This window comes from Furipterus horrens, unplaced genomic scaffold (assembly GCF_987537825.1).
Source record: "Furipterus horrens unplaced genomic scaffold, mFurHor1.1.pri manual_scaffold_8, whole genome shotgun sequence".
Classification (NCBI taxonomy): Eukaryota; Metazoa; Chordata; class Mammalia; order Chiroptera; family Furipteridae; genus Furipterus; species Furipterus horrens.
Window position 1 is genome coordinate 61,532,778 of NW_028327178.1, and position 25,555 is coordinate 61,558,332.

General features: G+C 39.6%; 1 protein-coding gene across 1 annotated transcript; it reads left to right on the top strand.

Moving 5' to 3' along the window:
• The first annotated feature begins 700 nt into the window (after positions 1–700).
• On the top strand, positions 701–8,010 carry NANP (N-acetylneuraminic acid phosphatase). Its single transcript, XM_090285947.1, has 2 exons — positions 701–816; positions 6,113–8,010. The coding sequence occupies exons 1-2, from the start codon at positions 730–732 to the stop codon at positions 6,767–6,769; spliced, it is 744 nt and encodes a 247-aa protein (XP_090142073.1). The 5' UTR covers positions 701–729; the 3' UTR covers positions 6,770–8,010.
• The last annotated feature ends 17,545 nt before the right edge of the window (positions 8,011–25,555 follow it).

Below are 25,555 nucleotides of genomic sequence, written 5' to 3' on the forward strand. Positions count from 1 at the left end.
TCCCAGATGCCAGATGGTACAACCGCCCCACCCCACCCCACCTCCACCACCTACCCAGTTATGACATCTTTCTCACGCCTGTACAGCAAAAGGGAAAAAGTGGTAACAGAGGCCCTGGCCCTGCTACCGCTCAGTTGGTTAGAGCATTGTCCTGACACAAAAAGTGCAGGTTCCAGCCTCAAGGGCAGGGCACAGACAAGCATCAACAAGAAACAAACAATAAATACATAAATAATTGGAACAAATTGATGTCTTTCTCTCAAATCAGTAGATAAAAATTTAAAAACGAGATAAGCAGAAAAAAACTACAAAGGAGGAAATCCTCACTTAATTTTTTTTTTTTGGGGGGGGGTGACAGAAGAAAGGAGAAACATCAATTTGTTGTTTAACAGCCGTATATGCTCCGACCCGGACAGAAGCCACAGCCTTGCTGGATCAGGATGGGACAATGCTCTAACCAACTGCCCCGTCAGGGCGCTTCTTAGCTTCTTATCGCTGCTCACGTGACCACACCCCTGGTTAAGCGGATGTCCACCTCCTGCGCACCCTAAAGACTATTTTGAAGTGTCTGGGCTCTGGCGGTTCCCAGGCGTCTTACGGGGGTGGGGGGGCGGGAATTAAGAATCACGTGACCCTCACAGCTCCACCCACGTGTTCCTACCACGCGCCTTACGCTTGCGCGGCTGCGTGGGTAAAGGGCTGGAGTGCTGCGTCTTGCCTGCCGGTGGGATGGAGCTAAGCGTCAGGGCTGTTTTCTTTGATCTGGACAACACGCTCATCGACACTGCGGGGGCGAGTAGAAAAGGCATGTTGGAGGTAACATCGTCCCGGTACCCACAGCCTTCTTTGGTCTAATGAGTGCGTCGCACCCGATACTGCGTTATTTCCTGTTCCCTTGGTGTGCCCTCCCCACTCCACTGACAGCGTCCCCGCGTCGGCGATCGCGCAGGGGCCCCGGAAGCACTGGCCTCTGGTACTTTGAGACTCCCGTTTGGGAAGGAGCAGGAAAGGACAAGTGGGTTGGGGAGGCTGCTTTCTCTAAAGCCTGGCGGCATAGGTTACCTGCTTGTCCACCCGCAGTTTCAGTGCTTTGGGACCCGGAAGGGTGTCATTAAAGCTGCTACCAGGGTTGCCCCAAAACAGAAAGACTGTCACACCATGCCGGGCCACCTGGCTTTTTTGCCAGGACAGGTTTGAATCATCAGGACGAGTGCATGCAGCAGGCTCTCTGTAATTGATCTTGAGGAGGGTTGTTCCTCCACTGTGTGTTCTTTTGTGCATCTTTGAGGAGATCCAAGAAATTACACAACTACCAGTGGTGAGCCTGGACTTAATCGATTCCAGAGAATTTTCTCTGCAGAAACCCCCTTAGTATATTTCTGAAGTAAAATTAAAAAGTCCCACCTACACAGGGCATTTCTTTCATGAGGCATTGCTCAACAACAGCATTCTCTCCTTTCTGTACTCACAAATGCTGTATTAGACCTTTACCATGTTCTACAGGCAACCTAATCCACTCACTTCTTCCCATCCGCCTTCAGCTTTAAGGAGAAAACCAAGGATTATCAGATGTGAAAAACCCAGTTTCAAAAGCTAATCCTTCCAACCTGAGTGCCCCTTCCTAACTAATGCTTCATCAGTTAGGTTTTATCTTCCTGGATCTTCATCCTCTTTCTCAGTGTATTGCACCCCTGCATATTCGGGTCTGCCCATATTTGAAAAAAAAAAAATGCTTCCTTTGGACCTTTCTTCCTCCTCCACTAGATGTTACCTGTTTCTCTTGATAGCCATGTTTTTCCAGAGACATCTATACCTATTATCTCCTTGTCTCTTCTCTCCGATTTATTCCTAAATTAACTGTAGCTTCCATGTTTGCCACTAGAATGAAATTGACTTGACAGGTCAAGTGGCCAGAATCAGTGGGCATTTAGGTATGTCTTAATGACTTATCTGAGTCTTTCCACACTAATGACTATCCATTTGATCTTCACACCCTTGACTTTGACCTCAGTATCTCTGGGTGCTGATGGTACATATTTACCTGTGTGTTCTTGGCAGGCCAAGCCATCAAGTGTTAGAGTTCGGCCAAATCATACTGTAGGCCAAGAGTTCAGGCTTTAAATCAGGCATTTGAGTTTGAATCACAGCTCTCTCAGTATCTAGCTGAAGGTGCCTAAACAAGTTACTTAACCACTCTAAGTGTCAAATCCTCGTGATAAAATTTCAATAATGATATTAGTCCTCAATAACTCTTATCAGGTAGGCTTAATATAATGTAGGGGAAGTCCATAGCATCCAGTGTTCACTTGATGAATTGTACCACCATCCACTCTGCCACTTACATCATCACTGCCTGCACATCCACCTGGTCCTTATCTTAGTTAAAGCTGGACTTGTCTCTCATCTAGACTGTTGCTGTCCTCTTGTCCACATTCCTCCCATGGTATAATTTCTGGAACAAATGTTATATTTTATTACTTCCGGGTCTTGACACACTCGCTTATACCAGCACTGTATTTTGGTCAGATATCTCCTAATGCACTTACTACAATTATTTTTTGCAACTCAGATGCCCACAACTAAACAGTGAGGTTCTTAAGAATGAACAAACTGTCAGTCATCTTCATTTGACATATGGTAAATGTTCAATAAATGCTGGATGGATGGATGAAAATCCAGGTCTCCCCACACTTGGTTCTGTTGCCACCTCCTTGAACTGTATGCTTTTGACTATTCAAGAATGCTTTATTACATAAAAATATAACAATAACTATAAATGTCCCATTGAAAAGAAACATGCCAGTTTTTATAAATCACTCTGCGTGAGTTATGAAAAGAGAAAGCGGGGAAGGTCTAGCCATTGTCTTGGGCTTGGGGAGAAGGAGTCATATACTGACTGTATAGATTAATTTTTAAAAATCTGGGAAAGTTATTTCCACCTTTAGGCCAGTCTCAGTGTCACTACTCAAAAGGAAGACTTCTACAGAAATTTAGGGTTCCTCAGTGAACAAAGGGGAAAAAATTTCTGCATTTGAGTTAACTTTCTAGTGGGGATGACACTGAACATAATACATTAAGTGGATTTATAAGTGTGTTAGGCAAAGTGGAGAGGGGAACAAATCACAGTTTTAAATAGGTCAGATTAGGCCACATTCCCAGGATGATGTTTGAGCAAAAACTTGAACTTAAAATAACAGGAGGGCTGTTTGACTGTTAGGCTGTATACAGGCTGTAATATTTTGTGAGCATGTATTTTTAACTTAGTTTTATTTGGAATTCAGTCATTTCATATCTTAATTATAGTTTTATAAAATGTTATACAGTTCTAGCCCTCAAAAAGTCTTCTTAAATCACAGTTAGCTAAACATGAGTACTGATGATATGAACTTTAATTCTGGGTCCACACAACAGAAGGTAGAGAATAGTTTCCTTTTTGTATGTTTTAAGATAATAGCCTTACATAATTTTGAAGTTGTTGAAGTTTGAGTTTATGTTATGTCTACAAACTGATTCTCTGCCCCCTTTGTCATAGGGCCTCTTTCTTTAGGCCTATAGGTACCTGGTGGGGTTATTCTACCCAGAATTTTTTTCAAGTCTGCCTTACCCTTGCACAAAATGACATCACATCTCCAAGTTAGAGATCTTTTTCCTCTATCTTCAATTCAATCAAAACTCGCATTTTCTCAGTTAGCGAATGTTAGAAGAGTTTAATAATAGCATGTAATAGTTCAACTTGGGAATTATTTCTGTTTGATTTAATATTAATATGTGAATGAGTGATAAACTTTTCCCAGAGATGTTAATACTATTAAAATGCTACTTTTTAAATGCCAACTGAATCTCTTAATTAGTTGCTGTGTGACAAATGGGAAAGTTAATTCAGGGGATGTAATGGGAAGAAATTTTGAAACTTTGGAACAGTATACTATGCCTTTACAAGAATCTCCTCTTTAAGGTGAGCTAATTCTGCTTTTTCGGAAACCCAATGAATTGCCAGTTGTAGTAACAACTGTATCTATATTGGGAGCTCTGTGTTTTTTAACTGTGATACAGCTTCTATTTAAGATCAAGCACTGTGCAGTCCTAGAGGCCTGTTTCTTTTCATTGTGCAGCAATGGGGTTGTTAAAATTTTAGAATAACCTTAATCATAGCTCAAGAATAATTCAATTGACATTGTTATAAAAGATGATGACATAGCCATGAAGGTTCAAAAAGCTTGATTTGTTCATTGAAATTTAATTTCATAAGGTAAAATTTTTTCAGTGTATTGCCTTTACTTAAAATTCTTGAACTAATGATATTTTTCTTGGGCTAATAAAACTGTTTTTAACTGTTGAATTTTCTGCTGAGCCAAATAGCCTGAAAAATATTCCCTTTACTTTTGGTGTGATTCCTATACTCTGAAGGAAGAAGAATGTTTCTATTCATCTCTTTTTCCTTTTCAGTAGTTGAACTGAGTGTCTGGTGTGAGTAGCATACCATTATTCCCTGTATAGTTTAGGGCAGCACATTTTGTTTCACCTCTTTGCTTGAACAGCAGACAATTTTTAGTCCAAACTGTGTACATTGCACTCATTTGCAAAAATCCAAAATTGTCTTGGCATGGTTGACTTTTCCCTGATGACCCTAAAACAGGAGCTTCAAGTGCAGGTAATTTGTTTGGAGGGGATCCCAGGAATCACTGTAGAGGAGTAGTGGAGCAAGGCAGGGAAGTGAAAGAATCAAACATGGATTACGCAAATGAGCAGGTTACTGGTGTGAACATTTGGGGAACTCTGGGAGATAGTAGGCAGAACATGCTTTTCTTGTACCTCCCAAGGAAAAGAAAGCTGTGATGTTTATTCACCAGTTTCAGTTCCTCCTTGGTTGAAACCTGCTCCCAGGCAACACTTTGGCACCAGCCTATGTGCATGGGTGCACCTGTGGCCAAATAAAACCCTCAGGAAGAGAAGCCCAAGTACTTACAGTATAAAGCCTTTGACATGTATAGGAATAGTATATATGCATTTTTTGAAGTACAGAATTGAATCCCATTTTTGTATGGTGATCAATTTAGGTCTTTAAAACATGAAAGGGATATAGATGAACTAGTGTTATTTCTGGGAAGATTCTCAATAATAGTTGTTAGGAGTTTAAGATATTTCACTAAATATAAGCACAAGTTTCATTTTCATGCCTTCGTGACCAGAATGAAAGGTGGTAGACTCAAACTGCTAAAAGAAGCATTTTTATTAGCTAGGTATGAATAATGTTTTTAGAATAGAAACTGGAATATATATATATATATATACGTATATATATATATATATAACCCTGGCTGGTTTGGCTCAGTGGATTGAGCGTCGGCCTGCGAGCTAAGTGTCGCTGGTTCGATCTTCCAGTCAGGGCACATCAGAGAAGGAAAACTCTGATTCCAAAAAACCTCCGCTGCCTTGCGGCATACCTCTTCAGGGGAAAGGCTAAGGGAGTAAACCCCGACAGAAAATCCGGAGCCGGAGTCCCTAAGGCGGTTTGACGTTGTAGTCAACACCGGCAACTCCTGCGGAGCGCCTGAAGCCAAGCTGTATTGACTCCATCTTTCCCTTGGATCCTTCAGCTGCGAAGAGAGGGGGGGTCTGCTGCATGGGCAACAGCAGACCCTCCATATCACCCTGCCCAGGCTCTGTAGCTTCAGCTCCACTGGAGAGGACACTCCAGCGTCATCGCAAGATGTCGATTCAACACGGGAGGAGACAGATACCGTGTCACTCCCGAGTCGGACTGCACAGCCATTCTCGGCGGTGCAGATAGACTCTTAAGAAGCTACACCATCGTCTCTCGAGACGGACGGCTGCCGCCGCCGCGATATATATATATATATATATATATAGTGAGTGTCTAGAGAGGTTGGGAGGTTGGGGGGGTTGGGAGATATTTATATTTACTCTGGTGTTCTTTAAAAATAAGACCACTTCCCACTGGAAATGGTGTGATAATAGAACTGCCTTAAGACAAAGAAATGGAGTTAGAATCTCTGTGTTCTGGGTTTATAGGATCACATCTCATGGCATAACTGCTAAAGACATAAAGTTTTTTTAATATTCATGGAGCTATTTTTTTTTTTTTATTTAGGTAATAAAGCTGTTACAATCAAAATACCATTACAAAGAAGAGGCTGAAATAATTTGTGACAAAGTTCAAGTTAAACTCAGCAAGGAGTGTTTTCAGTCTTCCAATACATGCATTACTGATCTAAGGACTTCACACTGGGAAGAAGCAATTCAGGAAACCAAGAGTGGTGTAGCCAATAGGAAATTGGCTGAAGAATGTTATTTTCTGTGGAAATCTACACGTTTACAGCATATGACACTACCAGAAGATGTCAAAGCCATGCTCACTGAACTTCGAAAGGAGGTCTACCTGCTTTTATTAACAAATGGTGACAGGCAGACCCAGAGGGAGAAGATTGAGGCTTGTGCCTGTCAACCCTATTTTGACGCTATTGTTGTAGGTGGAGAACAGAAAGAAGAGAAGCCAGCACCTTCCATATTTTATTACTGCTGTGATCTCCTCGGAGTACAACCTGGGGACTGTGTAATGGTTGGTGACACCCTAGAAACTGATATACAAGGAGGTCTCAATGCAGGTCTGAAAGCAACCGTCTGGATAAATAAAAATGGAGTAGTGCCACTGAAGTTATCACCCATGCCACATTATATAGTTTCTTCTGTGCTAGAGTTACCTGCTCTCTTACAAACTATAGACTGCAAAGTCAGTATGTCAGCTTAAAACAATTATGTATTTTACAGGATTTGAACTAAGAAAAGTACAAAAGTTATGATAGAGTAACCTTGAATTTAGAAGATGATATTATGGAGATACAGATTCTGTGGTTTTAGGCAAGGTCTTTTTTTTTCTTCTAATTTTTATTTATTTATTGTTTTCTATTACAGTTGTCACATTTTCCCCCCATTTCTCTCCCGCAACCCTGTCCATCCCTTCCCCCACAGTCAATCTCCACCCTGCTGTCCATGTCCTTGGATCATTTATACTAGTTCCTTAACTAGACCCTTCCCCTTCTTACCTCCCTTCTCCCCCCCAACCCCCACCCCAAAGTCACTGTTAGTCTGCTCCTTGTTTATATGCTTCTGGTTCAGTTTGGCTTGTTTGTTTGTGTTGTTCATTAGTTTCCTGTATTAGGTGATATCATATGGTATTTGGCTTTTGTTGCCTGGCTTACTTAGCTAAGCATAAGTCTCTCTAGTTCCATCCATGTTGTTGCAAATGATAGGAGTTCCTTCTTTCTTTCTGCTGCATAGTATTCCATTGTGTAAATATACCACAGTTTTTTGATCCACTCATCTACAGATGGGCACTTAGGCTGTTTCCAGGACTTGGTTATTGTTAATAGCGCTGCTATGAACATAGGGGTGCATAGGTCCTTTTGAATTGGTGTTTCAGGATTCTTCAGATATAATCCTAGCAGTGGAATTGTTGGAACAAAAGGCAGTTCTATTTTAGCTTTCTTAAAGAAATCCCATACTGTTTTTCATAGTGGCTACACCAGTCTGCATTCCCACCAACAGTGCACTAGGGTTCCCTTTTCTCTACATCCTTGCCAGCACTTGTAATTTGTTGATTTGTTGATGATGGCCATTCTGACCGGTGTGAAGTGGTATCTCATTGTGGTTTTAATTTGCATCTCTCTGATGGTTAGTGATGTTGAGCATTCTTTCATATGACTATGGACCCTCTGTATGTCCTCTTTGGAGAAGTGTTTGTTCAGGTCCTTTGCTTATTTTTGAATTGGGTTGTCTGTCTTCTTGGTGTTGAGATGTATAAGTTCTTTATATATTTTGGAAATTAATCCTTTATCTGAGGTATCATTGGCAAATATGTTTTCCAATATTGTAGGTTCCCTTTTCATCTTGCTGATGTTTTCTTTTGCTGAGCAGAAATTCTTTAGTTTGATGTAGTCCCATTTCTTTATTCTTTCTTTTATTTCCCTTGCCTTAGGAGATATATCAGTGAAGATATTGCTACATGGGATATCTGAAATTTTCCTGCCTCTGTTTTCCTCTAGGACTTTTATGGTGTCATGGCTTACATTTAAGTCTTTGATCCATCTTGAGTTTATTCTTGTGTGTGGTGTAAGTTGGTGGTCTAGTTTCATTTTTTTTGCGAGTCCCTGTCTAGTTCTCACAGCACCGTTTGTTGAAGAGGCTTTTCTCACTCCATTTGATGTTCCTTCCCCCTTTGTCAAATATTAGTTGGCCATATAGACCTTGGTTTATTTCTGGGCTCTCTATTCTGTTCCATTGATCTATATGTCTGTTTTTATGCAAGATTACTATTATAACTTTTGTATTTTATAATAATCAAGACACTCTAGAGACACTGAATCAAATATTCTTATGGAAAACATATGTTGCATCCACCTACTTATATGAAGTTTGTATGTGAATGGGGTACAAAGTGGGGGTCCCCTGAAATATTCTTTACAATGACCTCACAGACTTTAATTGGGGGAAGGGAAAGTGGATGATATGGTGTTTGATAAGAGCTGTGCTTTTCTTGAAGGGTGAAATGTGTAAATGACTAAGAGTGTGTAGTGGCTCGTAACATAGCCAGGGGAGGTGATGCCCCTGTGTCACAGGGAACTCTTGGCCTAACTAAAGATGGCTGCCAAAAGAAGGTAAAAGATACAGGGGAACTGGCAAAAATAGCACATAATAAGAGGGGCCGGATACAAGATCACTAGGAAGTTCTTGGATGAGCATTCAAAATAAGGGCAGGCTAAGAGAGAAAGGGATTCCTCCATGTGACCTGGGGTAGTAAGGAAGCAGCAGCCATGCTGTCTATAGTGGGATTCCGCCATAAGGTCTGAAACACAGGAGGAAGAAGCAATGTAGGAGGAAAGGGTGTAAGGAGAGAGCTGATGGAGCCGTTTGGGGACCTGCCTAACCAAGCACAGATTCGTGGGAAATACCTGGAGCTGAACTGAACAGTGACCAGGAATGCTGAAGATGCAGACTTCTTCTGTGAAGGATATACAGAGAAGCCACTCTCTTAGGATGTGTGCCTCCCTGGACTCCACCATGATCCAGTGTAAAATGGCACATGTTTTCCTGAACCACTACGTGGAGGCTCAGGACAGTACACTCCAGATCCTGAAGGGGATCACTGCTGTGAGAGGATGGTGACTCTGAAACCCACAAGTGCACATTCCAGAGGGGATAGAGACCTGTTTGTGCAGCCAGCTTACAGAGAGAGAAAAGGATATGGGGAACTTCTGGGCATAGTTTTGGCTTATAGCCTTTTGGGGAGCAAGGGAAGTGCTGGGTTTCATGGGAGAACAGGACTCTGAGCAGGAGGCTCTCAGCAGCCCTCAAGGTTGGAATCCTGTGCATAAAAACCTGTTTCTTAAAAAAAAAAAGCTAAGGCACTTCATATACTATGACCCAGTTCTAAGAATAATTTTATTTATGATTTAATAGCCAACCAACCATTGACTGGTATTTATATCTGGAAATCTATAATAATTTAAAACAAGTTACTTTTCATAGTGTGATTGAGAAAACTTGAAGAAATATTTGTTAACCTATGACTTGAGTTTTTTAAAAAATCGTTTTATTAATCTTTTAGCATCTTGGATCCAAGAAGATATCAAGCAGGATAGCTTATACATAGATATACAAATACAGGTTTTATGTACTGGCTTAAAAATAGATATTTTTAAAATATATACTAAAACATATGTAACAAAAGTTTACCAGAGCAACTGAATCTGATTAATATGAAACAACTACTAAGTTACTCTCAAATCGAGGCATTTCATAATGAGATTATTTTATATATTTTCAAAAATATATATATTCCAGTTTTTGCCTGCTTTAAATGTATACTTTCCTTTATGAATCTGAGTTTTCTGCATTACCTTTTTTGGGGGACCTCTAATTTTCCTATGGTATAAACATGACAGATTTACCCAGTAAAAAAAAAAATTTAAAAAACTGAAAATCAGGATATGGTACTCCTTTATCATGACATTATCACATATTTCCAGAGTGAGCTTGTGGTTTCCTGTTTGTATTTACCTCTTCTGGAAGTATTTTTACCATCTATTCCCAGGTACACAATGGAGTTGAGACGACTAGACTGTCTTGCTGAAGATAAGTGCAAGCCACAAAGTCATTTTCAGGGAACAACTGTAATAGCATAAACAATAAAATATTTAAATTTTAAAAAGTCATTTTCCTTTTAGATAGGAATTGTCTTGATTCAGCCTCAGTAGGCACCCCCTTCTCCATCCCCAGCTGTTCTCTACTGACTGAACAGTTTCACCCATATTATGAAAACTAATAGAAAATTAGGTTTTGCTACACATTTTCAGGGTGCCATTTTAATATTTGAATCTTCTTGATATCATCTGCCTTAAGCCTCCTATTTTGCAAATTTTGGTAAATATTTCACAAATTTCTGTATTCAAATCAGGGTTCACTTGAGCTTACTAATTAATGATTCCATTGCAATTGCTGCTCCTATTGTGTTTATGTAAAGGAACAAACAAAATCATGTAACAAGGAAAATCACAGTGCTTAGTGGTGGACATTGGTCTAATACAGCTGTCTTCAAAGTTTTGTTTTTATCTGAAAGTTTAAACTGGATTTGTGGCATCATCAGAGAGGCTCAATTTAAAAGCAAGAAAGATCTGTCAAATTGTCACTGTTTAATGTGATTCCAGAAAAAAAGCCTTGCAGCTGGATATCTTCTCAAAAGTCAGCCTTGTGGATTCAGAGACTGATTTGTGATTTATTGTGTAAATTAACCTGTGTGTTCTTCTGTATTCATAGGGTATATGCCTAGTACCTCATTACCTGAGTGGCTGTTTACACAATATAGGCCTCACTCAAGAAGCCCATCTGTGCCGTTGCCTCCCAAGACTTGATGGTTTGGCTGGACTAAGTGGTTGGGGTGGTTGGGTTGATGAAGTATGGGGCAGCCTGTGAGCTTCACTTTAAAACTGGTTTCCTTTATGCCCTATTATCAGAAAGGTCCCAGAGGTGTTAAATGGGGGGAATTCTAGAATATTTTCCCTCACCCTTAGTTAAGTATTGTGGGTAAAACACTTCAGACTGGTGTAACATGCTTTGCACACCTTCCTCTAAGAAAGTTACTTTTTTTTCTTAATTAGAGGCATTGTAGAGTTAGTCCCTACCTTTGTTATTTAGTTGTTATAATTTTGATTATAACAAAATTCTAACCTTCTTGCCAAATTTGCTGCCTCCAGAATACAACAAAGATGCCAACTTGTCCAGTAATTCCATCTTTTGGACATCATACACTCTGCTTCCCAGCTACACCAACTGACCTGGACTTTGCAAGCTCCTTCTCCCACATGTGAAGGCCTCCCTCCACTCCAGACCCCCTTTCTGTTAGGGACCTCTGGACCAGGGGATAAGTAGGACTATACCCATGACCAACAGGAAGTAGCTACTGAAGAATGAGATCTTTGCCCAGTTGCCTTTATAAGAATACAAAGCTCCATAAGTATTAAATGGAGGAATTGATATAGAGATCTGATTAAGGTCATTGGGGGGAAATAGGAGGGGCTGTAGGAGGAGTTGGCCGAGGCAATGGAAAATCTAGGATGGGATTGGCTGAGAAGCTGAATGCGCTCAGAGCCAATGGAAATAAAAAGAACTGGCTCTTTGGCTCATGAGCTTTTATGGCTGCTGGGCTGGCTCAGGCTTGGGCTCGCTGGCTCTCTCTTAGTCTTGGGCTCTCTCTTTCCTGAGAATGCCTGAATGATCATGCTGCAGCTGCCTGCATTTCTCAATAGATCAGCGGTTCTCAACCTGTGGGTCGCGACCCCTTTGGGAGTCGAACGACCCTTTCACAGGGGTCATCTAAGACCATTGGAAAACACATGTATAGTTACATATTGTTTTTGTGATTAATCACTATGCTTTAATTATGTTCAATTTGTAACAGTGAAAATACATCCTGCATATCAGGTATTTATGTTACGATTCATAACAGTAGCAAAATTACAGTTATGAAGTAGCAACGAAAATAATTTTATGGTTGGGGGTCCCCACAACGTGAGGAACTGTGTTAAAGGGTCATGGCATTAGGAAGGTTGAGAGCCACTGCAATAGATGGTATTTTGGATAGGAAGGAACTCCAGGCACAGCCTAGGGTCAGGCTGGCCTGGCAGAAGGACGGCAGGGTTATTCTTTGGGTGCTCTAGAGGAAACAGATGCTGAGTCAGAAGCCTGCCATTTTTCCAGAATTGTATAATGTTTGTATCATCTGTTGTTTTATTTTGTAAACTAACCCTATAGAAATAAGATATTTAAAACCAACAGTGGGAATGATAGGAGAACTCAGGTGTTAAAGACTTTAGCCTTGATTGATAAGCTTAGGTGATTAAAGCTGTAACTAAAGAGTTAAAGAGTTTAGCCTTAATTAGTAGGCTTAAGTGATTAATGCATGTGGAAAGCTGTTATTCCAAATTTGTGAAGCTTTTGAATAAAGACTCCTTTTCTTTATCACCAAACCTTTGCTCTGGAATTTTGCCTAAAGGGTGGCAGCAGGCAGCAGGACCCCAATTGCTGTTCGGTAACACATGCTGCACCTGAAATACTGACTCAAAGATTGATGTTTTCTAATTCCATGTACACATTCACCCATTGGTGCGTGAACATCTTAGGTCTGGTTATGTTCAGAACACAAAAGTATTGTAGAAAAGACATTTTTATAGTTACAGAGGTACTGTCTTTCAAACTTCTTTACAACCCACAATAAGAAATATTCTCCATCACAGCCCGTTAGTTTATAGTGAACATATTAGTATATGTATTAATATATTAAATACAGTTTTATATATTTAACTGAAGCAAGTTTCATAAAACTACTTACTATATATGATGTTCATATGTTTCATTCTATCCTCTTTTTTAAATTAGAGACTATATCTTATTTTGTAACAAGTACTATTTACAGTATATAAGCTAAAAAAAATTGGTAAATGGCAAAAAGTTTTTCACCTCTTTCCCAAGGACTCACTTTCCTAAGAGCAGCTTGTGTGTCTGCATATACAAGTATACCTCAGAGATACTGCGGGTCCAGTTACAGATCACCACATAAAGCAAATGGCAATAAAGTGAGCCATGAATTTTATTGTTTCCCAGTGCATATAAAAAGTGTGTTTATGCTGTAGTCTATTAAGGATCAAAAAAATGTACTGTACATACCTTAATTTAAAAAAAAAAATTAGTAAAAATGCTAACCATTATCTGAATTTTCAGCAAGTTATCTTTTTGCTGGATGGCTGCTGACTGACTAAAATGTTGGTTGATGAAGGTTTGGGTGGATGTAGCAATCACTTAAAAACACAGTGGAGGAAATTCAAGATCGTGGAGGAGCAGTGAGAACTACACTGACCTCCTCCCAGGACCAGTGTAGAATTGGGGCTGAATTATAGAGAGGTCCTCCAGAATGACAAATTGAGCAGTGGCTGGAGGGAGACCTTATAACCATAGACAGATGGAAGAAGCCACTTCAAAACATGACTGGTACCTTATGAAGGAGACACAAGTGGGCTGGCTAGGCTCCCATGGGTGACAGCTGAAGGGCTGATGGGATATTTAGTGGCTGGATGCTTCGCCCTGAGAAATGTGTGGTCTAAACCCTGGGCAGGGCTCTGTAGCCTATAGCACCAGAGCTGGAAAGGCACCCAGAAAACATCCAACTGTGAGAATCTGCAGGGTTTCTATCTGTCAGGGAGAGAGATTTGAAGACGCATAGAGCCTTTTAAAGGGTCAACACAAAATTTCATTTGCAACCACTTACCCTGGGCTTCATCAAAGAGGGGCAGAGTAGACTAGAGATGTGTGAGGAAAGTTTAGGGATAGTGGCTTTGGGGAGAGAACTGAGGAAGCAGCCAATGGAATCCCCATGTTGAGTCATCCCCCATACTGCATAAGCCATCTTGCTCAGGAAGAACAATACCGTCAAAATGACATTAGCCTGAGGGGAAGCAATAGCCTCACCTACAAGAATTATTCTGCCATACCCTGTGGTGCTTAAGCTAAACTGCTGATTACACATTGACTTGATTGACTACTGAAGGAGACAGCCTCAGACTGTAGATCACTAGTCTCGAACAGGCTGCCTATGCCTAGACTAGGACACCATCTGAATCTGACAGCAGCAGGACTGGATAAAGAAAGAGAAGACAGTGGTAAACTAGATTCTACTGAGACAAAATCCACTGTAGTCCTAAAGATTTGTGTTATTTTCTATTCTGTACAGCTGTTTAACGTCCGTTTCTTATCCTTTAAGTATGTGCCTATTAGGTCACTAGTTTTTTATTATAGTTTATTTCAAATCTCATATTATACTCCTCTCTTCCCTTAATCCATTTTATTTCCTCTTTTTTTTTCTTTTAGTTTTTAATTCTCTTGCTACAACTTGTTTCTATCCTGCACTCTTACTAATTCTTCTGCCTCCAGACTCTCAAAACCATTTTCTTGTCTTTAGTCATCTCACATTCTTTTCCTGTCCTTAAAATTCCTTTATTCTCTCTCCACTTTTTCCATTCTTTGCTCATTGGTTGTGGATATGACGACTGTTGTTGCATTTCATTACTTTTATTTCTAGGTCATCACTTTTTTTATTTCAAATCTCAAATTCTACAATTCCCCTCATTTTGCCTTTTTCCTGCCTTTTCTTTTTTAAATTTTAATTTTTCCCTTTCTTAGCCTGGTTTTCATTCCTCACTCTCAGTATTCCTCCTCCCTCTAGTCTCTTGAAATAACTTCTCTTTTCCCTAGACATCTCTTATGCTTTTCTTTCTTTCTCTTCTCTCTCTTATTGCTATCCCACGTATATTAATCTTTTCTCTGTTGATATTGCTGTGGTGAATTTATTTTCTCAATTTGTTTCCTATTTCTTCTTTAATTCTGTTATATATATATATGTATATATATTTAAATTTCTGTTTACACTTAATACTATACAATTTTCTTCTCTTACTCCATTCCACCTTCTTCCCTCCCTTTTTAATTTACAATGTAAATTTTCTTCTCTTTCTTTCTTTGCCTTGTCTCTATACCCTACTCTTAGCAATACTCCTCCTTCTACTCCCTCAAAATCATTTTTCTTTCAGTTAGTCTCATATTTATTTTTTCTTTCTTATAAGATCTTAATACATTTACAACTTTATTAATATAATATTGCCTCATTTGTTGTTGATAGTGTGGTTGTGGGTGGGGGTAATTTTGAGGGTGTGGGTTTGTTTCCTGAGCTGCCTGGTTTTATTCTGGCAGCGCCCATACAACAAAATACAAGACATGGTGGATGGAGTGATTCTTAGCCAGCTATATGGAAGGACCCACCAAAGAATGACCCAACAAAAATCAAAACCCAATTACAATGAGAGAGCCCACATCAATGTCATAAAGGGCATCCCAAGAGCACCCAGCTCAAAAGATCCAGGAGACTACACAACTAGGCCCCATAGCTCTCCTACCATGGGAAGTCACACCATGAAGACAGGGAGTCAAAGATCAAACTAAGATGCAGAAACAAGAACAGCCATCAAATTTGGGGAGACAAAAGAAACAACCTCTAATTGAAAGAAAAGGAAGACTCCTCAGAAGAGTGCTAAATGAAATAGAGAAATGCAAACTATCAGGCATTGAGTAAAAAAACAATGGTTATAAGGATCCTCAAGGAATTTAGTGAGAACTACAAAGAACGCAAGAGACTCTACAAGGAACTTACTGCGAAATATAACAGCACTAAAAAGGACATAGAAACGATCAATAAGAGCAAGGAGGAATTGAAGAATACAATATCTAAAATGAAGAACACAGTAGAAAGAAGTAAAAGCAGGTTACAAGAAGCAAAGGGTCAAATTAGTGAGTTAAAACAAGGTAGTAAAAAATTTGTACAGAGCAATGAAATGAAAAAATACTCAAAAAGAATGAACAGAGTTGCGGGAGCTGCAGGACAACATAAAACAGAATAATATCCATATCATAGGGATACCAGAAAGAGAAGAAGAGAAGCAAGGTATAGAAAACCTGTTTAAAAAGTAATAGCAGAAAACTTCCTTAACTTGATGAGAGAAAAAGTCACACACATTCAGGAGAACAGAGGGTCCCAAACAAGATAAACCCACAGAGGCCCACTCCAAGACACATCAGAATTAAAATGGTAAAATGCAAAGACAGAGTTTTAAAAACAGCAAGGGACAAAACAGTTGGTAACATACAAGGGAGCTCCAATAAGATTATCAACTGATTACACAACAGAAACAGTACAAATCAGAAAAGAATGAAAAAAAAATTACAACTTTCTCAACAGAAACAGTACAAGCCAGAAGAGAATGGCAAAAAATAGTTCAAGTAATGAAAAATAAAGACCTACACCAATAATATTTGACCCAGCAAGACTTTCTTTCAAAATGGAAGGAGAAATAAGGAGTTTCCCAGACAAAGGAAGATTTAAGAATACATATCCTCCAAACCAGTATTGTAAGAGATGCCAAAGGGAATGCTTTCAGAAGAAAAATAAGAGGGGGAGCTATGGGGGGGAAAAGTGGGACAAGTATAATAAAGAAACAATAAATAAATTTTTAAAAATCAAAAGAAGAAGAAGAAGAAAAAGAGAGAGAGAGAGAGAGAGAGAGAGAGAGAGAGAGAGAGAGAGAGAGAGGAACACAGATATGAAGGGGAAAAAATCACAATGAATAAAAATTTATTAATAATAACCTTAAATGTAGATGGGTTAGATCCAAGGTGGCAGAAGAGTAAGTGGAAGCTACACTAACCTCCCCCCAGAAACAATCTGGAATTACAACTTAATTGTGGAGAAATCACCTGGAATAACCAACTGAACACTAGCTGGAGAGAAGCCTTATAACAACAGACAGAAAAAACCGCATCATCACAACGTGACTGGTAGGAAGTGCGGAGATGTGAAAGGGCTGGCTGGGCTCCCACGGGTAGCAGCCAAAGGAACTGAGAAACATCTCAACAGCCAGGAGTTCCCCTTGAGACGAGCAGCATCTAAACCCCCAGCTGGGCCTCCCAGCCTACAGCAACAGAGCAGAAAGTAAGATAGCATCCAGCTATGAAAAGTGAAAAGCCACAGGGTTTTTTGCTGGCCTGAGAGAAACAACTGGAGACAAAGAGCTCTTAAAGGCATCACATACGAAAATATTTTGACACCCACTTACCCTGGGCTAAAGCAGAGGTGGGGGGCACAGAGGACTAGAGATGCTTAAGAGAGTCTGGGGTGGTGGCTTTGAGGAAAGAACTGAGGGAGCAGCTCACCAGGTCCCAGAACTGACTCATTCCATATATTACAGGCAGACCACGGCCCTCCAAGCAGCGACAACCTGAGAGGAAGCAATAGGCCCACCTGAAGGAATTAATTTGCCCCACCCTTGGTGCTTAAGCCTGATGGGTGACCACAGATTTAATAGATTAACAACTAAAGGAGACAGACAAAAGCAGTAGATCTCTGGTAGTCTCCAACATGCTGCCTAGGCCCAGACTGGCACACGATCTGACACCACCAGGGGCAGATCCAGGAAGTGCAGATCAATCTAAGAAGCAGCAACAAACAAGAAGAGTCACAAAAATGGGGAGACAGAGAAATAATCCCCTATTGAAAGGAAAGAAGGAATCCCCAGAAAGAGTGCTAAATGAAATAGGGGAAAGCAAACTATCAGAAATGGAATTCAAAACATGGATAATAGAAAAGCTCAATGAGCTTAGCAAGCCCAAAGAAAATTACAAAGAACTTCAGGGAAATTACAGGGAATTTACTGAGGATTACACCAGCTGGAAAAAGGACATAGAAGCTATCAATAAGAGCCAGGAGGAAATGAAGAATACAACTTCTGAATTGAGGAACACAGTAGAAGAAATTAAAAGCAGGCTAGAGGAAGCAGAAGATTGGATCAGCGACCTGGAGGACAATGTAGAAAAAAATTCCCAGACAGTGCAACAACAAAAACAAAAAAACAAAAACAAAAACTGAAAAAGAATGAAAAGCTTTTAAGAGAGCTGCAGGACAACATGAAATGTAATAATATCCGTATCTGGTATAGAAATACCAGAAGGCAAAGAAATGAAGCAAAAGGTAGAAAAACTGTTTGAAAAAGTAATGACAGAAAACTCCTGAACATGAGGAGAGAAATAGTCTCACAAGTACAGGAAGTTCAGAGGACCTCAATGAAGATGAACCCAAGGGGGCTCACTCCAAGGCACATCATAATTAAAATGGGAACATTCAAGGACAAAGAATCCTAAAGACAGCAAGAGAGAAACAGCAAATAGCATACAAGGGCACTCAATAAGGCTATCAGCTGATTTCTCAACAGAAGCACTACAAGCCAGAAGTGAATGCCAAAAAGTATTCCAAGCAATGAACAACAAAGGTCTACAACCAAGACTACTCTACCCAGCAAGGCTATCCTTCAAAATGGAAGGAGTTTCTCAGACAAAAAAGGAATAAAAGAATACATCACCAAACCAGCATAGCAAGAGATGCTAAAGGGTCTGCTTTAAGAAAATGAGTAAACAGAGAGAGAGAGGAACACAAGTACAAAGGGGAAAAATAACAATGAATAAGTGCCTATCAATAATAACCTAAAATGTAAATGGATTAAATGTACCAATCAAAAGACATATATGTTGTCTACTAGAGACCCACCTCAGTAAAGGTATGGAAAAAAATATTTTAAGAAAATGGACGTGAAAAAAAAACTGGGGTAGCAATACGTATATCAGACGATACAAATTTCACAGCAAATGCCACAAATAGAGACAAAGAAGGACATTTTATAATACTTAAGGGAAAAATCCATCAAAAAGATATAACACTTGTAAACATATATGCATCCAACATAGGAGCACCTAAAGGTAAATCTTGAAAGACATCAAGAAGGATATTAACAGCCACATACTCATAGTAGAAGACTTTAACACCCCATTGTCAACAATGGACAGATCTTCAAAGTAAAGAAACACCAAGGATATTGAGACAGTGAACAACACTATAGATCAAGTAGACTTAATTGATATATACAGAACCTTTCAACCCAAAGAGCAAAATATACATTCTTTTCAAGTGCACATGGAACATTTTCAAAGTTAGACCACACGGTAGGACACAAAACAAGCCTCAAAAAATTCAAGAAAATTGAAATTATATCAAATATCTTCTCAGATCACAATGACTTGAAACTGGAAACCAAACTCAAGGAAAAAATTCAAAAACATTCAAATCATGGAGAATAAATAACATGTTATTAAATAATGAATGGGTTAAAAATGACATCAAGGAAGAAATCAAAAAGTTTCTGGAAACAAATGATAATGAACACACAACCCAAACCTATGGGATACAGCAAAAGCAGTACTGAGGGGAAAATTCATAGCAGTAGAGGCCTACCTAAAAAGGATAGAAGAATTCAAATAAAAATCTAACCCTACAGCTACAAGAACTATAGGAACAACAACAAACAAAGCCCAGAGTGAGTAGAAAGAAGGAAATCATCTAGATCAGAGCAGAATTAAATGACATAGAGACTAAACAAACAATTCAGAAGATCAATGAAACTAGGAGCTGGTTCTTTGAAAAGATAAACAAAACCAACAAGCCTTTAACCTGGCTCATCAAGAAAAAAAGAGAGGACTCTAATAAACAAAATCAGAAACAAAAGAGTAGAAATCACACCAGTACCACACAAATACAAAAGATTGTAAGAAATTACTACAAACAACTGTATCACAAAAAATTTGACAACCTAAATAAAATGGACAAATTTCTGGAAACATATAATCTTCCAAAACTGAATCAAGAAGCAGCTGAAAGCCTGAACAGACCAATAACAAAGAGTGAAATTGAAACAGTGATTTAAAAAACTTCTGGCACACAAAAGCCCTAGACTGGATGGCTTTACGGGTAAATTGTACAAAACATTTAGGAAAGAACTAACTTCTATTCTTCTCAAACTATTTCAAAAAATCCGAGAAGAGGTAAGATTCCCAAACTTTTTCTATGAAGCCAGTATTACCCTAATTCCAAAACCAAGTCAAGACACAACAAAGAAAGAAAACTACAAGCCAATATGGCTGATGAACATAGATGCTAAAATCCTCAACAAAATATTGGCAAAGCAGATCCAGCAACACATTAAAAAGATGATACACGACAATCAAGTGGGATTCGCCCCAGGGATGTAAGGATGGTATAGTATTCGAAAGTCAAGAAACGTAATACACCACATAAAATGAAAGATAAAAATCACACGATCATATTAATACACGCTGAAAAGGCATTTGATAAAGTGCAGCAGCCATTTGTGATTAAAATGCTCAGCAGAGTGAGAATAGAGGGAGAATACCTCAACTTAATAAAGGTCGTATATGGGAAACCTATAGCCAACATTATATTCAATGGACAAAAACTAAACACTTTCCCACAAAGATCAGGAACAAGACAAAGGTGTCCACTCATTCCACTTCTTTTCCACATAGTACTGGAAGTTCTAGCCACACTAATCAGACAAGAAAAAGAAATAAAATGCTCCCATATTGGAAAGGAGGAAATAAAACTGTCATTTGCAGATGTCATGATATAAACCCTATAGACTTCACCAGAAAACTACTCAACGTAATAAATAAATATGGCAAAATAGTGGGATACAAAGTCAATATTTAGAAAACAAAGGCATTTTTGTACCCCAACAATTAAATATCAGAAACAGAAAGTAAGGGAAAAAATGCCCATCACTATAGCAACAAGAAAAATAAAGTACCTAGGACAAACTTAACCAAGGAGGTAAATTACTTTTATTCAAAAAACTACAGAACACTGAAGAAGAAAAATAAGGAAGAAAGAAACAAGATGGCGGAGGAGTAAGTGGAAGCTACACTAACTTCCTCCCAGAACTAGTCTGGATTTACAACGTAATTTTGGAGAAATCATCTGGAATAACCAACCGAACACCAGCTGGAGAGAAGTCTTATAACCACGGAGAGACAGAAAAGGGCGCTACATCACAACGTGACCTGTAGGGAGTGCGGAGACGCGGAGGGCTGGCTGGCGTCACACGGGTAGCAGCTGAAGGGACTGAGAAACAGCTCAGCAGCAGGGGGTTCCCCCTGAGAAGGGCAGGGTCTAAACCCCCAGCTGAGCTTCCCAGCCTACAGCAACAGAGTGGAAAGTAAAATAGTATCCAGCTGAGAAAAGCGAAAAGCCACAGGGTTTCTTGCTAGCCGGAGAGAAACAGCTGGAGAAAAAGAGCTCTTAAGCGGATCACATATGAAAATATTCTGCCCCCACTTACCCTGGGCACAAGCAGAGGGAAGACAGAGAGGACAGAAAATGCTTGGGGAGAGTTTGGTGTGGTGGCTTTGAGGGGAGAGCTGGGGAAGCGGCCAGCCAGGTCCCAGTGCTGACTCATCCCCAGTGCTGCAGGCAGAACATTCCCAGCCAAGTGGCATCAGCCTGAGGGGAAGCAAAAGCCCTGCCTACAGGAATTAAGCTGCCACACCCACGGTCCTTAAGCCTGACGGCTAATCACAGATTGAATAGATGAACAACTAAAGAAGACAGACAAAGGCAGTAGATCCCTGGAAGTCTCCAACAGGCTGCCTAGGCCCAGACTGGTACAGGATCTGACGCCACCAGGGGCAGATCCAGGAAGTGCAGATTATTCTAAGAAGCACCAACAAACAATAGGAATCACAAAAATGGGGAGACAGAGAAACAACCCCCCATCGAAAGGAAAGATAGAGTCCCCAGAAAGAGTGCTAAATGAAATAGAGGGGAGCAAACTATTAGATATGGAACTGAAAGCATGGATTATGGAGAAGCTCAATGAGCTCAGCGGAAACTACAAAGAACTCCAGAAAAACTACAACGAACTCCAGAAGAACTATAAGGAACTTACTGAGAATTATACCAGCATCAAAAAGGACATGGAAGCTATCAATAAAAGCCAGGAGGAAATGAAGAATACGATCTCTGAATTGAAGAACACAGTAGAAGGAATTAAAAACAGGTTCGAGGGAGCAGAAGATCGGATCAGCGAGCTGGAGGACAATGTAGACAAAAACTCACAGACAGTGCAACGAAACGAAAAAAGACTGAACAAGACTGAAGAGGCTCTAAGACAGCTGCAGGACAACATGAAACGTAATAATATCCGTATCATAAGAATTCCAGAAGGAGAAGAAGAAGAGCAAGGAATAGAAAACCTCTTTCAAAAACTAATGACAGAAAACTTCCCTAACATGAAGAGAGAAAGAATCATGCAAGTCCAGGAAGCACAGAGGGTCCCAATGAAGATGAACCCCAACAGGCCCACTTCAAGACACATCATAATTAAAATGCCAACATTCAAAGACAAAGAGAGAATCCTAAAAGCAGCAAGAGAGAAACAACTAATAACATACAAGGTAGCTCCAATAAGGCTATCATCAGATTTCTCAGCAGAAACACTACAAGCCAGAAGGGAATGGCAAAATATATTCCAAGTAATGAAAAACAAAGGCCTACAACCAAGAATACTCTACCCAGCAAGGCTCTCATTCAAAATGGAAGGTGAAATAAGGAGTTCCAAGACAAAAGAAGGCTAAAAGAATACATCTCCACCAAACCAGCATTGCAAGAGATGCTAAAGGGTCTGCTTTAAGAAGATGAAGAAACAGAGACAGAGAAAAACACGAGTACAAAGGGGGAAAATGACAATGAATGAGTACTGAAAGAAAGAAGGAATTTCTACCATTTGCAACAACATGATTGGAACTAGAGAGAATTATGCTTAGCGAAATAAGCCAGGCAACAAAAGAAAATTACCTTATGCTATCACCTGTTACAGGAAACTAATGAACAACACAAACAAATGAGCAAAATTGAACCAGAGGTATGTAAACAACGAATAAATTAACAATAACAAAGGGGGAGATGGGAGGGAGAGAAGTGGTAAGAAGGGGAAGGGTCTAATCAAAGAACATGTATAAATGACCCATGGACATGGACAACTGGGTGGAGACTGAATGTGGAAGATGGGGGGGCAGGGTGCAGGGAAGCAAGAGGGGGAAAAAAGTGAGACAACTGTAATGGAAAAACAAACAAACAGAAAAATTTTTAGTGGGGGGAAAATTTAAATATAAAGAATAGAAATGCAAGTTCAGTGAATATTAGAAGGACAAGGATTTTTCTTCACACTGTATATATTTTCTCCCTATCTGATCCGTCCAGAATTTGGCATTCTAAAGAAGTAAGTAATGACCTAAGTTTCTTTGCATAAAACTAATAAGACCAGTTGTTAATAGAGGATTTTTGTTGTTTTTTTTTTTTAACTAAGACTTTGACTGGAATGTCATGCCTAAAGGAGACATACTTGGGCTTTGGTTGTTACCAAAAAGCCCTGAGCAACTGGTACTGACTTTCAAAGGTAATAAAAGTCCACGAGATAAAAGGCCTGGTACCTTGGATGGATGAGCGGTCCATAGCAATCTTTCCAGGGAAGGAATGAAGGTTGTTTTCCTGAAAGATGGCTAGAAGGGACCTTAAGGCACAATGGAAAACCAGGAGGACCTGGAAAAGACAGGTGTTTACAGGCAAGGCTGAATGCCAGGTATGTGGATCTGCTTCTGTGCCCTGAAGGGCAGACTGAAGGTCACCCTAAATGTTCCTCGCGTGTTCCAGCAAAGCAGAACTAAAGATTATAAGTAATCATTTTCTGCTCTTGTTGTGTTTATGCAAATGAACAGGATAAATTAAAAATGAACTTAATGCAGTCCCTTTAATGACAAGGAGGGTAATCTTAGGGAGAAAAATGACAATTCAAGGAAGATCACAATGCCCAGTGGTAGACTATAAAGTAGTGCATCTAACCGTCTTTAAAGTTTCTTTTCATTTAAAATTTGTTTTCATTTGAAATTTGTTTTCATTTGAAAGTTAAACTATGTCTGTGGCATTATCAAAGATGTTTAATTTATAGGGAAGAAGAATGTCAAATGCCTTGCAACAGGATGTCTTTCTGATAAGATAGTCATACAGATTTAGAGACTTGTATGTGGGTTATGTTACATAAATTAACATGTGTTTTCTGTTTTCAAAGGGCATAAGCCTACGATCTCATTACCTGAGTGATTGTCTGTACGTATAGGCCTCACTTAATCCTGTCTGCATTGCTGCCTCCTGAGCCTCAATGGTTTGGCTGAACTAAGTGGCTGGGTTGGTGAAGAACGGGGTGGTCTGTGGGCTTCACTTTAAAACTGGTTTCTCTTTTCTATCCTAATGGCTTGGACAGAAAGAGCCCAGAGGCCTGAGAGGGGGGAAACCTAAAATATTTCCCTCAGTCCAAACTAAGTATAATGGGCAAAAGGGTTTTGGACAGGTGAGATGTACCTGGCATACCTTCCTCCGAAGAAGCCCTTCTTTTCCCTAATGTGTGACATTGAAAAATTAATACCTGTCTTTTGTCATCTAGTGGTTACAGATTGAATGATGTCCTTTAACCCTGTTGCCCCCAGAATACAACAAGGATGCCAGCCTGTTAAATCCAGAATGTCATTGTCCGGGGACAAGCAACCGACCTGGAGTCTGCACGAAACTTCCCCATATTGGAAGGCCACCCTCCCCTCAACACCCCACATCTTATTAGGGATTTCTGGACCCAAGGGTAGGTAGGACGATGACCATGTCCAGCTTGAAGCAGCTAGAGGAGCTCGAGACCTTCGTCCATTGTCCTTTATAAGATTGTAAAGGGTCTTAAGTCTGAGAGGGAGGGATTGTTATTTTTTATTGTTAAAATATTTAACTAATTAATTAATTATTTTAAAAAAAGAAGAAGAAGAATATATGAAAGGGTGAGGCAGGAGAGCTTGTATGTACGACCCATGGGCATGGACTTGGGGAGGGGATTGTTGGGGAAGGAGGGTGCTAGGTGGAGGGGAGCAAAGGGGAAAAAATTGGAACTATTGTAACAATATGATCAATAAAATATACTTTAAAAAAAGAAATTGACAGCAAAAAAAAAGAAAAAGAAAATTAAGGAAGATACAAATAAATGGATGCATATGCCCTGTTCATGGTTTGAAAGGATTAACATTTTTTAAATGTACATACTACCTAAAGCAATCTTTAGATCCAATGTATTCCCTATTAAAATACCCATGACATATTTCACAGATGTAAAAGAAATACCTCATAAATTTATATGGAACCAAAAATGACCCTGAATAGCCCCAGCAATATTAAGAAAGAAGAAAAAAGTAGGAGGGATCACAATATGTGATATCAAATTATATACAAGGCCACTGTTTAGTCTGGTACTGGCATAAGAAGAGACATACAGATCAATGGAACAGAATAGAGATCCCAGAATTAAACCTAGGCCTCTATGATCAATTAATATTTGACAAAAGGGACAGGAGCATAAACTGGAGTAAAAATAGCCTCTTCAACAAGTGGTGTTGGGAGAACAGAAATAGTACATAAAAAAAAAAAAAAGCAAAAAATAAAGGAAACTAG

Excerpts from the sequence above, each read along its gene's own strand:
- NANP (XM_090285947.1), top strand. The coding sequence starts at position 730 with ATGGAGCTAAGCGTCAGGGCTGTTTTCTTTGATCTGGACAACACGCTC. Across the intron at positions 817-6,112 it reads GTAGAAAAGGCATGTTGGAG|GTAATAAAGCTGTTACAATC; the intron begins GTAACATCGTCC and ends TTTTTTATTTAG.